Source organism: Colobus angolensis, unplaced genomic scaffold (genome assembly GCF_000951035.1).
Source record: "Colobus angolensis palliatus isolate OR3802 unplaced genomic scaffold, Cang.pa_1.0 Scaffold28, whole genome shotgun sequence".
In the NCBI taxonomy this organism is placed as follows: Eukaryota; Metazoa; Chordata; class Mammalia; order Primates; family Cercopithecidae; genus Colobus; species Colobus angolensis.
This window is the reverse complement of record NW_012116043.1, coordinates 4122188-4133474: the sequence shown is the minus strand read 5'-3', so window position 1 is coordinate 4133474 and position 11287 is coordinate 4122188. Positions and strand designations below refer to the sequence as shown.

The window sequence follows — 11287 nt, the reverse complement described above, 5'->3', positions numbered from 1 at the left end:
ACTCTGTCTCAAAAAAAAAAAAAAAAATTGATGAATGAACAGTACATGTTTTATAATCCATGCTAAGACAGTTATTTATTAAGCCTCTGTTACATAAATTCTCTTATAGGTGCTATATCTTATAGGTGCTATGTATGTTTCCTTTGTAAGGGAAACAGCAATTTTTAAGGGGTACATAAATAGGAAAGATGGCTTGTAAAACATTGTGAATATTAATCACAATATTTCATGCCAACTTAACTTTCCTCCTTACTAATAGATGGACTTGAGGCTCTTGGTGAAGCCTGTATTATTTTAGCTTCATAAGTTTCTTCTTTTAAATGAAAAGAATTTTTACTTATTCTCTTAGATAACGTTAGAAATGTATTTCATTAAAAAGATCTCGGCAAATGAACATGCATGACGAGGCCACTTAATATGGTTGAACTCTTTGATCTTCAGGATTCCTATTTCATGGCAGAAAATAATGAGCCAAAGTTTTAACTAGGTTCTGAATTTTACCTCATCTACTAAGTGGAAATGATAATACTATTCACCCTCTAGTGCTGTTGGGAGGATTAAATTATATAACATGTGTGTACAGCTTAGTGCACTGTTTGGCAATCAGTAGCTTTGAATAAATGTTAGCTATTAGTATTAGTATTACCATTTTTTTTTTTTTTTTTTTTTTGAGATGAAGTCTTGCTCTTTCACCAGGCTCAAGTGCACTGGTGTGATCTCGGCTCACTGTAACCTCCACCTCCTGGGTTTGAGTGATTCTTCTGCCTCAGCCTCCCGAGTAGCTGAGACTATGGGCATGTGCCACCACGCCCAGCTAATTTTTGTATTTTTATTTTATTTTATTTTTTGAGACAGAGTCTCGCTCTTTCACCCAGGCTGGAGTGCAGTGGCGCAATCTCTGCTCATTGCAAGCTCCGCCTCCTGGGTTCATGCCATTCTTCTGCCTCAACCTCCCCAGTAGCTGGGACCATAGGCACCCACCACCATGCCCAGCTAACTTTTTGTATTTTTTTAGTAGAGACGGGGTTTCACCATGTTAGCCAGTTTGGTCTCGATCTCCTGACCTCATGATCTGTCTGCCTCAGCCTCCCAAAGTGCTGGGATTACAGGTGTGAGCCACTGACCCTGGCCTAATTTTTGTATTTTTAGTAGAGACAGGGTTTCACTATTTTGGCCAGGATGGTTTTGATCTCTTGACATCGTGATCTGCCTGCCTCTGCCTCCCAAAGTGCTGGGATTACAGGTGTGAGTCACCACGCCCCACCTAGTGTTAGTATTACTATTATTAGTAATATTGGAAATAGAAGTACTAGGTCGGTGCAAAAGTAGCTGTGGTTTTTACCATTAAAAGTATTGGCAAAACTGCAACTACTTTTGCACCAACCTATAGTAGTTGTTATTCACATTTTACAGATGGTGAGCCTACTGTTCAGAGAAGTAATGTGTAACATACCCATCGTTTGCTGTTAGGACTCATGCTTGATTAAAACAGAGCCTTGGCTGGGCGCAGTGGCTCACGCCTGTAATCCCAGCACTTTGGGAGGCCGAGGTGGGCGGATCACGAGGTCAGGAGCTTGAGACCATCCTGGCTAACACGGTAAAACCCTGTCTCTACTAAAAATACAAAAAATTAGCCAGGCATGGTGGCAGGCGCCTGTAGTTCCAGCTACTCGGGAGGCTGAGGCAGGAGAATGACGTGAACCTAGGAGGCAGAGCTTGCAGTGAGCTGAGATCATGCCACTGCACTCCAGCCTGGGCGACAGAGTGAAACTCCGTCTCAAACAACAACAACAACAAAACAAACAAACAAAAAGCAGAGCCTTAACTCTACAACAGGGAGATGTCAAATTAGCAGATTTGTTCTGGGACACTAAGCAGTCAATTTGCCTGAACGTGTGTTTTTTCCTCTGTATATATGGAAATAAAGGTTTTTTTTAATTCATCCATAGTGTAGTTGGCTTTTATTTCATAACAAGCCACTTCAAAACTTACTGGCTTAAAGCAATAATCATTTAACTCTGGGTTCTGTGGGCTGGGTTCTGCTGAGCAGTTCTTCTGGTCTTGGCTGGGCTCACTCATGTGTCTAGTAGTTGATGACCTCAAGCACAGCTCTGATGGCTGGCGGCTGGGGTTCTCTTGTGTATGGCCTTACGTAATGTAGTAGGCTAGCTCGAGCTGGTGGTTGCAAGGTTCTGAGAGAATGAGAGCAGAAGCCACAGGGCTTTCTGGAATCCTTGGTTTGAACTTGCATAACACCATGTCCGCCCCTTTCCATTGGTCAAGTTAAGCCACAAGGCTCGCTCCGGAAAGGAAATAGGCTCCATCTCTTGATGAAAGGAATAAAGGATTGTGGTAATTTTTAAAGTGATTTTCCATTACTGGCAAGACTTATTACTGAATACTAATATGTACGTTGGAGGCAAAATAGATACTAAAATACTGTCTTTTCTCCTAATTCTTACTTTGCCAGCATTTTGTTCGTTGGATGAATGGCAGCTGCATAGAATGCCCCCCTCAGAAGGGGGAGGAAGAAGAAGTTGTTATAATAAACTTTTACAATGATATCTCTCTGAACCCTCAGATAATTGAACAAGCTGTTATGATCCCCCAAAATGTCCACAGGATTCTGATCAATCTTATGAAGTATCTACAAAAATGGAAGCGGTATCGACCTCTCTGGAAATTGGACAAAGCTATTGTGATGGAGAAATTTGCCGCCAAGAAACCTCCTTGTGTGGCATATGATGAAAAATTGCAGTTCTATTCCAAGATAGCCTATGAGGTTATGCGCCACCCTCTAATTAAGGATGAGCATTGCATCAGACTTCAGCTCGGGCATCTGGCAAACACAGTGCAGGAAAATGCCAAGTCCTGGGTGATTTCGCTTGGAAAACTTCTCAATGAGTCAGCAAAAGAGGAGCTCTATAATCTCCATGAAGAGATGGAGGTACTCAATCGCTGTGTGTAATTCAACTACTTGTCGTGTAAGTTGGGTCTTCTTTTGCGTCATTACTGTTTTTTCTGTGTTTGCTTAGTGTTCTTTGTACTTTCTGTTATAGCACCTGGCCAAAAGCCTTAGGAAGATCCCCAATACCCTTGAAGATCTCAAGTTTGTCCTTGCAACAATTGCAGAAATTAGAAGTAAATCTCTAGTCATGGAACTAAGATACAGGGACGTCCAGGAGCGATACCGTACCATGGCAATGTATAACCTCTTTGTAAGTCAACTTGTATTTTCTTATGCATTTAACAATTGGATTGACCACTAATGACCTTTTTCAGAAATGCTTCTCAAGTATACTGCCATTGATTCATTTTCAAGTAAGTGACTTTAAGTAATACATTGTAAATGTAAAGCAATGCCACAGTTATTTAGAATAATGAAAATATAGAGTATTTTTCAATCTGTATGGCTCGAATGGATTGATCTGTTACTATACTGTTTCCATTCTCCCTCTTCCTTTCTTCTTTTTTTATGTTAATTTCCTTTAATAGATAAAGAGCTCTTGCAAAAATAAGAAGAGAGTGAAAGATTTAAGATGATAAAAGAAACCAGTAGAAGATAATTCAATCAGTCTTGCTTTGTTTAGGGTTGTTAAATTTGGGTTCTCAGGATCTTTCAAAGTCAGGGATGAGTTTTAGGATTTCTGGGTTCCCCCTGAAATTATATGGAAATTTTATATACCGTACATTTTTCTGATGATGAAAGAATCTCAAGTTTTTGGCCCAGGTCTACTGCTCAGCAAGGGCGATTGAGAGCGCCACATCCTAACCACTAGGCTGCAAGGGGCCTGGTGTTTGAAGCAGTCGAGCAACAGAAATGCTGAAAGACAAACTTCATGCACATCCTGATTTATTCATAGCAGTTTGTTTCTCTTCTCTAGTTGGTATTTCTCCCTCAACCAGGTAGATTTTGTCAGACTTTGTTTCACCGGCTTACATCACAGAAATAATAGAAGAATCGCTGCAACAAAGGATTTTACACTAAGTGTGTAATGAGTCACACTCAAAAAATGAATCAGAATGTCAAATTCCAACAACAACAAAAACAACAAAACAGCGACAATTGAGATTTTGATTGTGATTGCATTGATCCTGTAGATTAATCTGAGGCAAATGGATATCCTGTCATATTGAGTTTTCCTATCCACGAACATGTTCTCTCTCTCTTTATTTAGGTCTTTAATGTCTCCCCGTAAAGATTTATAATTTTCCCCATAGAGACCTTACCTATTTTTTGCTGGATTTATTCCTAGGTACTTGATATTTTTAGATGCTCTTGTAATTGGTATCTTTAATTTTTATTTTAATTATTTTATTTTTTATTGTTATATAGAAAGACAATTCATATTTGCATTCTACATTTTTATGATCAGTAATTATTAATTTTAATCATTTATTTATCCACAGATTATTTTGGATTTTCTAGGCACGCCATTATATAAACTGTGAATATTGACAATTTCATTTCTTCTTAATTTTTAAATATTTTGTTTATTTTTCTCACCTTATGACTCTAGCTAGGAATTCCTGTACAGGGTTGGATGAAAGGGGGAGCAGGGGAAATGCATGTCTTGTTCTTGGTCTCAGAGGAGAGGAAAAGCTTTTGGCACTGTATCATTAAATATGGTAATTGCCATGTGGTTTATTAGATTAACTCTAATACGGTAAGAGAAATATACAGTTGTGTATATTTAACACAATGGGGATATGTTCTGAGAATGTGTCAATGGGCAATTCCATAATTGTGCAAACATCATGGAATGTACTTACACAAATCTAGATGGTATAGCTACTACACACCTAGGCCATATGGTAGAACCTATTTCTCCTAGGCTGCAATCATGTACAGCATGTACTGTACTGAATACTATAAGCAATGTAATGTAATAGTAAGTATTTGTGTATCTAAACATATCTAAGCATAGTAAAGGTACAGTAAAAATACAGTATTATAATCTTACGGGAATACTGTGTCATACATGCAATCCATTTTTGTCCCAAAACATCATTTTGTTGCTCTTTAATCTTTGACAAAAAACCAGTGACTGTCTTTGGTCATTGTCCCTGGTTCCTGACACAAAGCTTCCAAAACACTTGTAATTTCCTGAGTGATAGGGGTCACAGGAACAGATCTTTTGTTACAGTATTGTTCTTTGTCCCTGGTTCCTGGCACACAGCTTCTCAAATCCTTGAACTCTGGAGTAATAAAAGTATCTTTTGTATGCAAGTGAAATGACTGGTAGCTGGGAGCCCTAGACAGCTTCAGCGTGGGTGATAGTTGCCAGAAAGATCAAGACATAAATTATTTAGAGGTTTGGAGCTTTCAGATGCCCATCCTCGCCACCCTTGGGGAGGGAAGAGGGGCTGGAGATTGGAGATCAACAAAGGCTGGTGATCTAATCAGTCATGCCTATGTAATGAAATCTCTGCGAACATCCCTAAATTATGGGATTTGGAGAGCTTCCAGGTTGTTGATCACACCAAGGTGCCAGGAGAGTGGTGTGCTCAGAGAAGGCATGGAAGCTCTGTGCACCCCCCCAGCCCCATACCTTGGCTTATGCATCTCTTTCATTTGGCTGTTCCTGAGTTGTGTCTTTTATAATAAATCAGTGATGGTAAGTAAAGTGTTCTGAGTTCTGTGAGCCATTTCAGCAAACGGTCAAATGTGAAGGAGATGTGTGTGGGGGAACCCCTGATATTGTAGGCAGGTTGAACAGAAGTCTGTGTACTCTAGGCACCCAATACTTGCAACTGGCATCTGAAGTGAGGGCAACCTTATGGGACTTACACCTACATTTCTATTGAGTATAGGCCTAGACGTGAAGTTGCTGGGTTATAGGAATCCACATGTTCAGCTTTACTAGATTCTGCTAGTTTTCCAAAGTGATAGTTCCCCTTTACATCCACACCAGCATGAATAAGGTTTCAGTTGCTCCATATCCTTACAAACACTTAGTTTATTGATCTTTTGGAAACACCAACTTTGGTTTTTTTTTTTTTTTTTTATCCTTTTTATGTGTGGATATTATCCCATCATCCTCTGGCCTCTATTGTTTTGATGGAGGAGTTGTCTGTTAGTCTTTTTGTTGCTCCCTTTCAAGGTAGTCTAGTCTAACTAGTATTTTTTTGGTCTGCTTTTAAGATTTTTTTTCAGTCTTTGGTTTTCAGCAGTTGTAATATGATGGAACTAGGTTCTTTTGTTTTGTTTTCTTCTTCTTCTTTTTTTTTTTTTTTTCCTGATTGAGATTTGTAGTACTTTTAAAATCTGCAGGCTGATGTCTTTACCTAGTTTTGGAAAATTAACAGTTTTTGCCTTATTTTTTTCCCCCCTTCTGAGACTCCAATTCCACATATGTTGGACCTTTCTACAATACCCTGTACCCCTTACATTCCTTTCTGCCTTTTCTTTCTGTGGTTTATTCTAATACTTTGACCTAAAGTTTAAGTTCATTAATTTTCTATTTATTTGTGTCTGATCTGCTTTTCCTGGTTCCTTAAACAATCCTTTGAGCTCTTGATTTCAGGTGTTACCATTATCCATTCTAGAATTTCCATTTTAAAAACAATCTCCTGTGCTCTACCAAAATTCTCAATTTTGTTTTTGTCTTTTGATTCCTTTACTCTATTAAATAGAATTATTTTACATTGTGTGTCTTATAACTCTGTCGTGATCGTTTATGTTTCTGTGAATCTCTTGGTTTTGGTTAAGTTCTTTCACGTCTTTATATGGCTGGCATTTCTAACTGAGTTCTTAACAGCATATGTGATAAATTGGAGAAAGAGGATTGGAGGCGTTGGATGATGTTACATTCCATCAGAGGAGGTTTATTTTTGCTTCTAACAGACACCACAACTGGGTACATTAGCAAGCTAAGCTAACCTTATTCTAATCAGAGATTAAGTTGATTTGAAGCTGGGCTTTAGTTTATGATGGGTATATCTCTCTGTAATATCTCTATCTCTCTCTTTTTTTTCTTTTTTCTTTTTTTTTGAGACAGAGTTTCCCTCTTGTTGCCCAGGCTGGAGTATAATGGCGCGATCTCGCCTCACCACAACCTCCACCTCCTGGGTTCAAGCGATTCTCTTGCCTCAGCCTCCTGAGTAGCTGGGATTACAGGCATGCGCCACCACCCTGGCTAATTTTGTATTTTTAGCAGAGATGGGGTCTCTCCATGTTGGTCAGGCTGGTCTTGAACTCCCGACCTCAGGTGATCCACCTACCTCAACCTCCCAAAGTGCTGGGATTACAGGCGTGAGCTACCGCACCCGGCCTCTATCTCTTTATTTTAAAAAATGATTTTATACTGATTTTATTTTAATTATAAAATTTGCCTTTAATATTTATCTTTATTTATTTATTTTTTTTTTTGAGGCGGAGTCTCGCTCTGTCGCCCGGACTGGAGTGCAGTGGCCGGATCTCAGCTCACTGCAAGCTCCGCCTTCCGGGTTTACACCATTCTCCTGCCTCAGCCTCCGGAGTAGCTGGGACTACAGGCGCCCGCCACCTCGCCCGGCTAGTTTTTGTATTTTTAGTAGAGACGGGGTTTCACCGTGTTAGCCAGGATGGTCTCGATCTCCTGACCTCGTGATCCACCCGTCTCGGCCTTTTTTTTTTTTTTTTTGAGACAGAGTCTTGCTCTGTCACCTACGTTGGAGTGCAGTGGTGTGATCTTGGCTCACTGTAATCTCCACCCCCCAGGTTCAAGCGATTCTCCCACCTCAGCCTCCTGAGTAGCTAGAACTACAGGCTCCTGACACCACGCCTGGCTAATTTTTGTATTTTTAGTAGACAAGGGATTTCACCATGTTATCCAGGCTGGTCTCAAACTCCTGACCTCAGGCAGTCCACCTACCTTGGCCTCCAAAAGTGCTGGGATTATAGGCGTGAGCCACCATGCCCAGCCAAATATTTCTTTTTAATATTTCTTTTTCTTTTTATATTTACAAAGATACAGTCTCACTATGTTGCCCAGGCTGGTCTCAAACTCCTGAGCTCAAGGGATCCTCCTGCCTCAGCCCCCCAAAGTACTGGGATTACAGGCATGAGCCACCATGTCTGGCCTTAATATTTCAATCAGTTTTTGAGTTGGTTTGAATTACCTAGCCTCCTGTTGCCAGAAGTAGAAGTCCCTGGGAGGTAACTTTGATGATCAATTTCAATTCCAAATTGCTGATCATTTATTGTTTATTCTGTTTTTTGTTTCTCCTAATTAGCCTCCTGATGCAGAGAAAGAACTGGTTGATAAGATTGAGAGCACGTGGTCCAATCTGTTTAATGATTCGGTGAATGTGGAGCATGCTCTTGGGGACATAAAGAGAACTTTCACAGAGGTGCCTTTCCAATTTCACTTCCTGAGTAAAGATATTGAAACATGTATTTGGGTTAAATTAATGTAACCTCGTTTTTCTCAGATTACTCGAGGCGAAATAATGAACTACAGAGTTCAGATAGAGGATTTTGCAAAGCGTTTTTACAGTGAAGGCCCTGGTTCTGTTGGTGATGATCTTGATAAAGGTAAGAATGTTCCTGTGGGTCTTACTGAGCGATCGGAGTATCAAATGTTTGAGTATGTTTTGCTTAAGAATTTTGTGGCAAGTGATTGTTGTGCCATGATTTAAATATTTATTTCTTCCTCAAATACTTTTTTCTTGGCTCATTTTAGTGGTCACATAAAAAAAAAAAAAAAAAAAGCTGGACTAATGCAACTCATTGATTGTTGAGTGCCTGCTACCTGAAGGCGTTGAGAGAAGTGCCAGGGAGCAGCATCCGCTCCTGCAGGGGATACAGAGGTTTCTGCCGCAGCTCAGAAATCTTAAACAGCAGCTGCCTTTACAAATGCAGCCTCTTATCCATCCAACTGCCTCTCTAACTCCTGTTACATGTATTCTTTGGATTCAGATGCTTGTCCTCTGCCCTTCACATCACATAGGCTAAAATGGTGACAAGATAAAAACACTAAAATTCTGTTGGTTTTTTTTTCTTTTTTGAGACAGAGTCTCGCTCTGTTACCCAGGCTGGAGTGCAGTGGCGCAGTCTCAGCTCGCCGCAACCTCCACCTCCTGGGTTCAAGTGATTCGCCTGCCTCAGCCTCCTGAGTAGCTGAGACTACAGGTGTGTGCCACCGTGCCTGGCTAATTTTTGTATTTTTAGTAGAGACGGAGTTTCACCATGTTGGCCAGGCTGGTCTTGAACTCCTGACCTCAAGTGATCCTCCTGCCTCAGCCTCCCAAAGTGCTGGGATTACACGCCTGAGCCACTGAACCCAATCCTAAAATTCTTATTCTAAAGAGAATTTGGTAAATACCATGAGACAAAAAATACCGTGAGACAAACCAAAGACTGCTATGGCTTCCAAAGAAACGGGTGATGTTTGTTTAAGGATGCTCAAACAAGGCATCTGGGATATGTGGCATTTGGGTAGATGATTGTGAGCAGGGATGTAGTGACGTAGAGTGGTGGTCGTCATTGGAATTGGGGGAGAAGCATAGAATTGGGAAGTCAGAGTGGTAGGGGAGTTATTAGTAGGATGATGACATTCTCAAGGGGGCAGCAAAGGATGGTGATGTCGACCACAACGTAGACCAGCTCAGATTCCCTTAAAATAGTCTCATTTCTGAATGACCTGGTTGTGAGAATTAGACACAATTTTCTAACTGGAGGAGACTGGAGATGTCATTGGTCTTTTGGTTTTAGTTAGAATGGTGCCATGATTCTAAATTTGTCTTCCCGTGTGGTTTATGAGGATGAAATTATAATCGAGGTACTTTATGCATGATTTCTTATTCAATTTTATATACCTTAAAATTGTATTTATTCATTTATTGATGTATTTATTTACTAGGAGTAGAGCTTTTAGGTGTTTTTGAAAGAGAGCTGGCAAGACATGAAAAGAGCCGTCAGGAACTGGCTAACGCTGAGAAACTTTTCGATCTTCCTATTACCATGTACCCAGAGCTGCTGAAAGTGCAGAAGGAAATGAGCGGGCTGAGGATGATTTACGAGCTCTACGAACGACTAAAGGTGAGTATCTCCCCAAAAGCAAAGGACTCAAGCTCACCGGAGGGGATGTAGGAATTACTTAGGCCCCGCAGACTTTGATGCCACCATAATTATGAGCTTGGGTCTGACTTTGTGGAAACGCTCATTTTGGCCATGGGAGGGGGATGGGGAGTGATTGCTTATAGGTACAGGGTTTCCATTTGGGGTGTTGAAAAAGTTCTGGAAATAGGCCAGGTGCAGTGGCTCAAACCTGTAATCCCAGCACTTTGGGAGGCCAAGGTGGGTGGATCACCTGAGGTCAGGAGTTCGAGGCCAGTCTGGCCAACGTGGCGAAACCCCGTCTCTACTAAAAATACAAAAGTTAGCCAGGTACAGTGGCAGGTGCCTGTATTCCCAGCTGCTCAGGAAGCTGAGGCAGGAAAATCACTTGAACCTGGGAGGTGGAGGTTGCAGTGAGCCAAGATTGCGCACTACACTCCAGCCTGGGTGACAAGAGCAAAACTCCATCTCAAAAAAAAAAAAAAAAAAAAAGTTCTGGAAATAGATAGTGACGGTGGTGGCTGCCTGACATTGTGAAAGTACTTGATGCCATGGAATCATACATTTTATTTTTATTTTTGAGGCAAAGTCTCTTTCTACCACCCAAGCTGGGGTGCAGTGGTGTGATAATAGCTCACTGCAGCCTCAAACTCCTGGGCTGAAGTGATCCTCCTGCTTCAGCCTGCAAAGCAGTCAGGACTACAGAGGTGCACCACCATGCCTGGCCATTCCTTTTTTTGTTTTTAGTAGAGGTAAGGTCTCGCTGTTACCCAGGCTGGTCTGGAACTCCTGATCTCAAGCGATCCTCCTGCCTTGGCCTCCTAAAGTGCTGGGATTACAGACATAAGCCATTGCACCCAGCCTGGAATTATATATTTTAAAATGGTAAAACTGACAAATTTTATTTTTTATATATTTTACCATCATCATAGGAAAGAAAACTCTCTTTGGAGGTCAAGGACTTGGTTAAGGTGTGGGGTAAACTGTTTAGTTGCAAGAGGAGATTAAAAGTTGCAAATGTCAGCCAGGCGTGGTGGCTCATGCTTGTAATCCCAGCACTTTGGGAGGCTGAAATGGGCAGATTACTTGAGGCCAAGAGTTTGAGACTAGCCTGGGCAACAAGGCAAAACCCTGTTTCTACTAAAAAATACAAGAAAAGTTCCGGGCACAGTGGCTCACACTTGTGAGCCACCAGCACTTTGGGAGGCAAGGCGGGTGGATCACTTGAGGCCAGGAGTTCGAGAC

General features: G+C 41.1%; 1 protein-coding gene across 1 annotated transcript in view; it reads left to right on the top strand.

Annotated features, from left to right (window-relative positions):
- Window positions 1–11287, top strand: part of DNAH10 (dynein, axonemal, heavy chain 10) — a 158637-nt gene that overhangs the window by 31877 nt on the left and 115473 nt on the right. Inside the window, exons 15-19 of the mRNA XM_011948576.1 lie at window positions 2471–2947; window positions 3060–3218; window positions 8218–8334; window positions 8416–8518; window positions 9846–10024. Of these exons, the coding sequence (XP_011803966.1) occupies window positions 2471–2947; window positions 3060–3218; window positions 8218–8334; window positions 8416–8518; window positions 9846–10024 (1035 nt within the window). The remainder of the gene's footprint in view (window positions 1–2470; window positions 2948–3059; window positions 3219–8217; window positions 8335–8415; window positions 8519–9845; window positions 10025–11287) is intronic.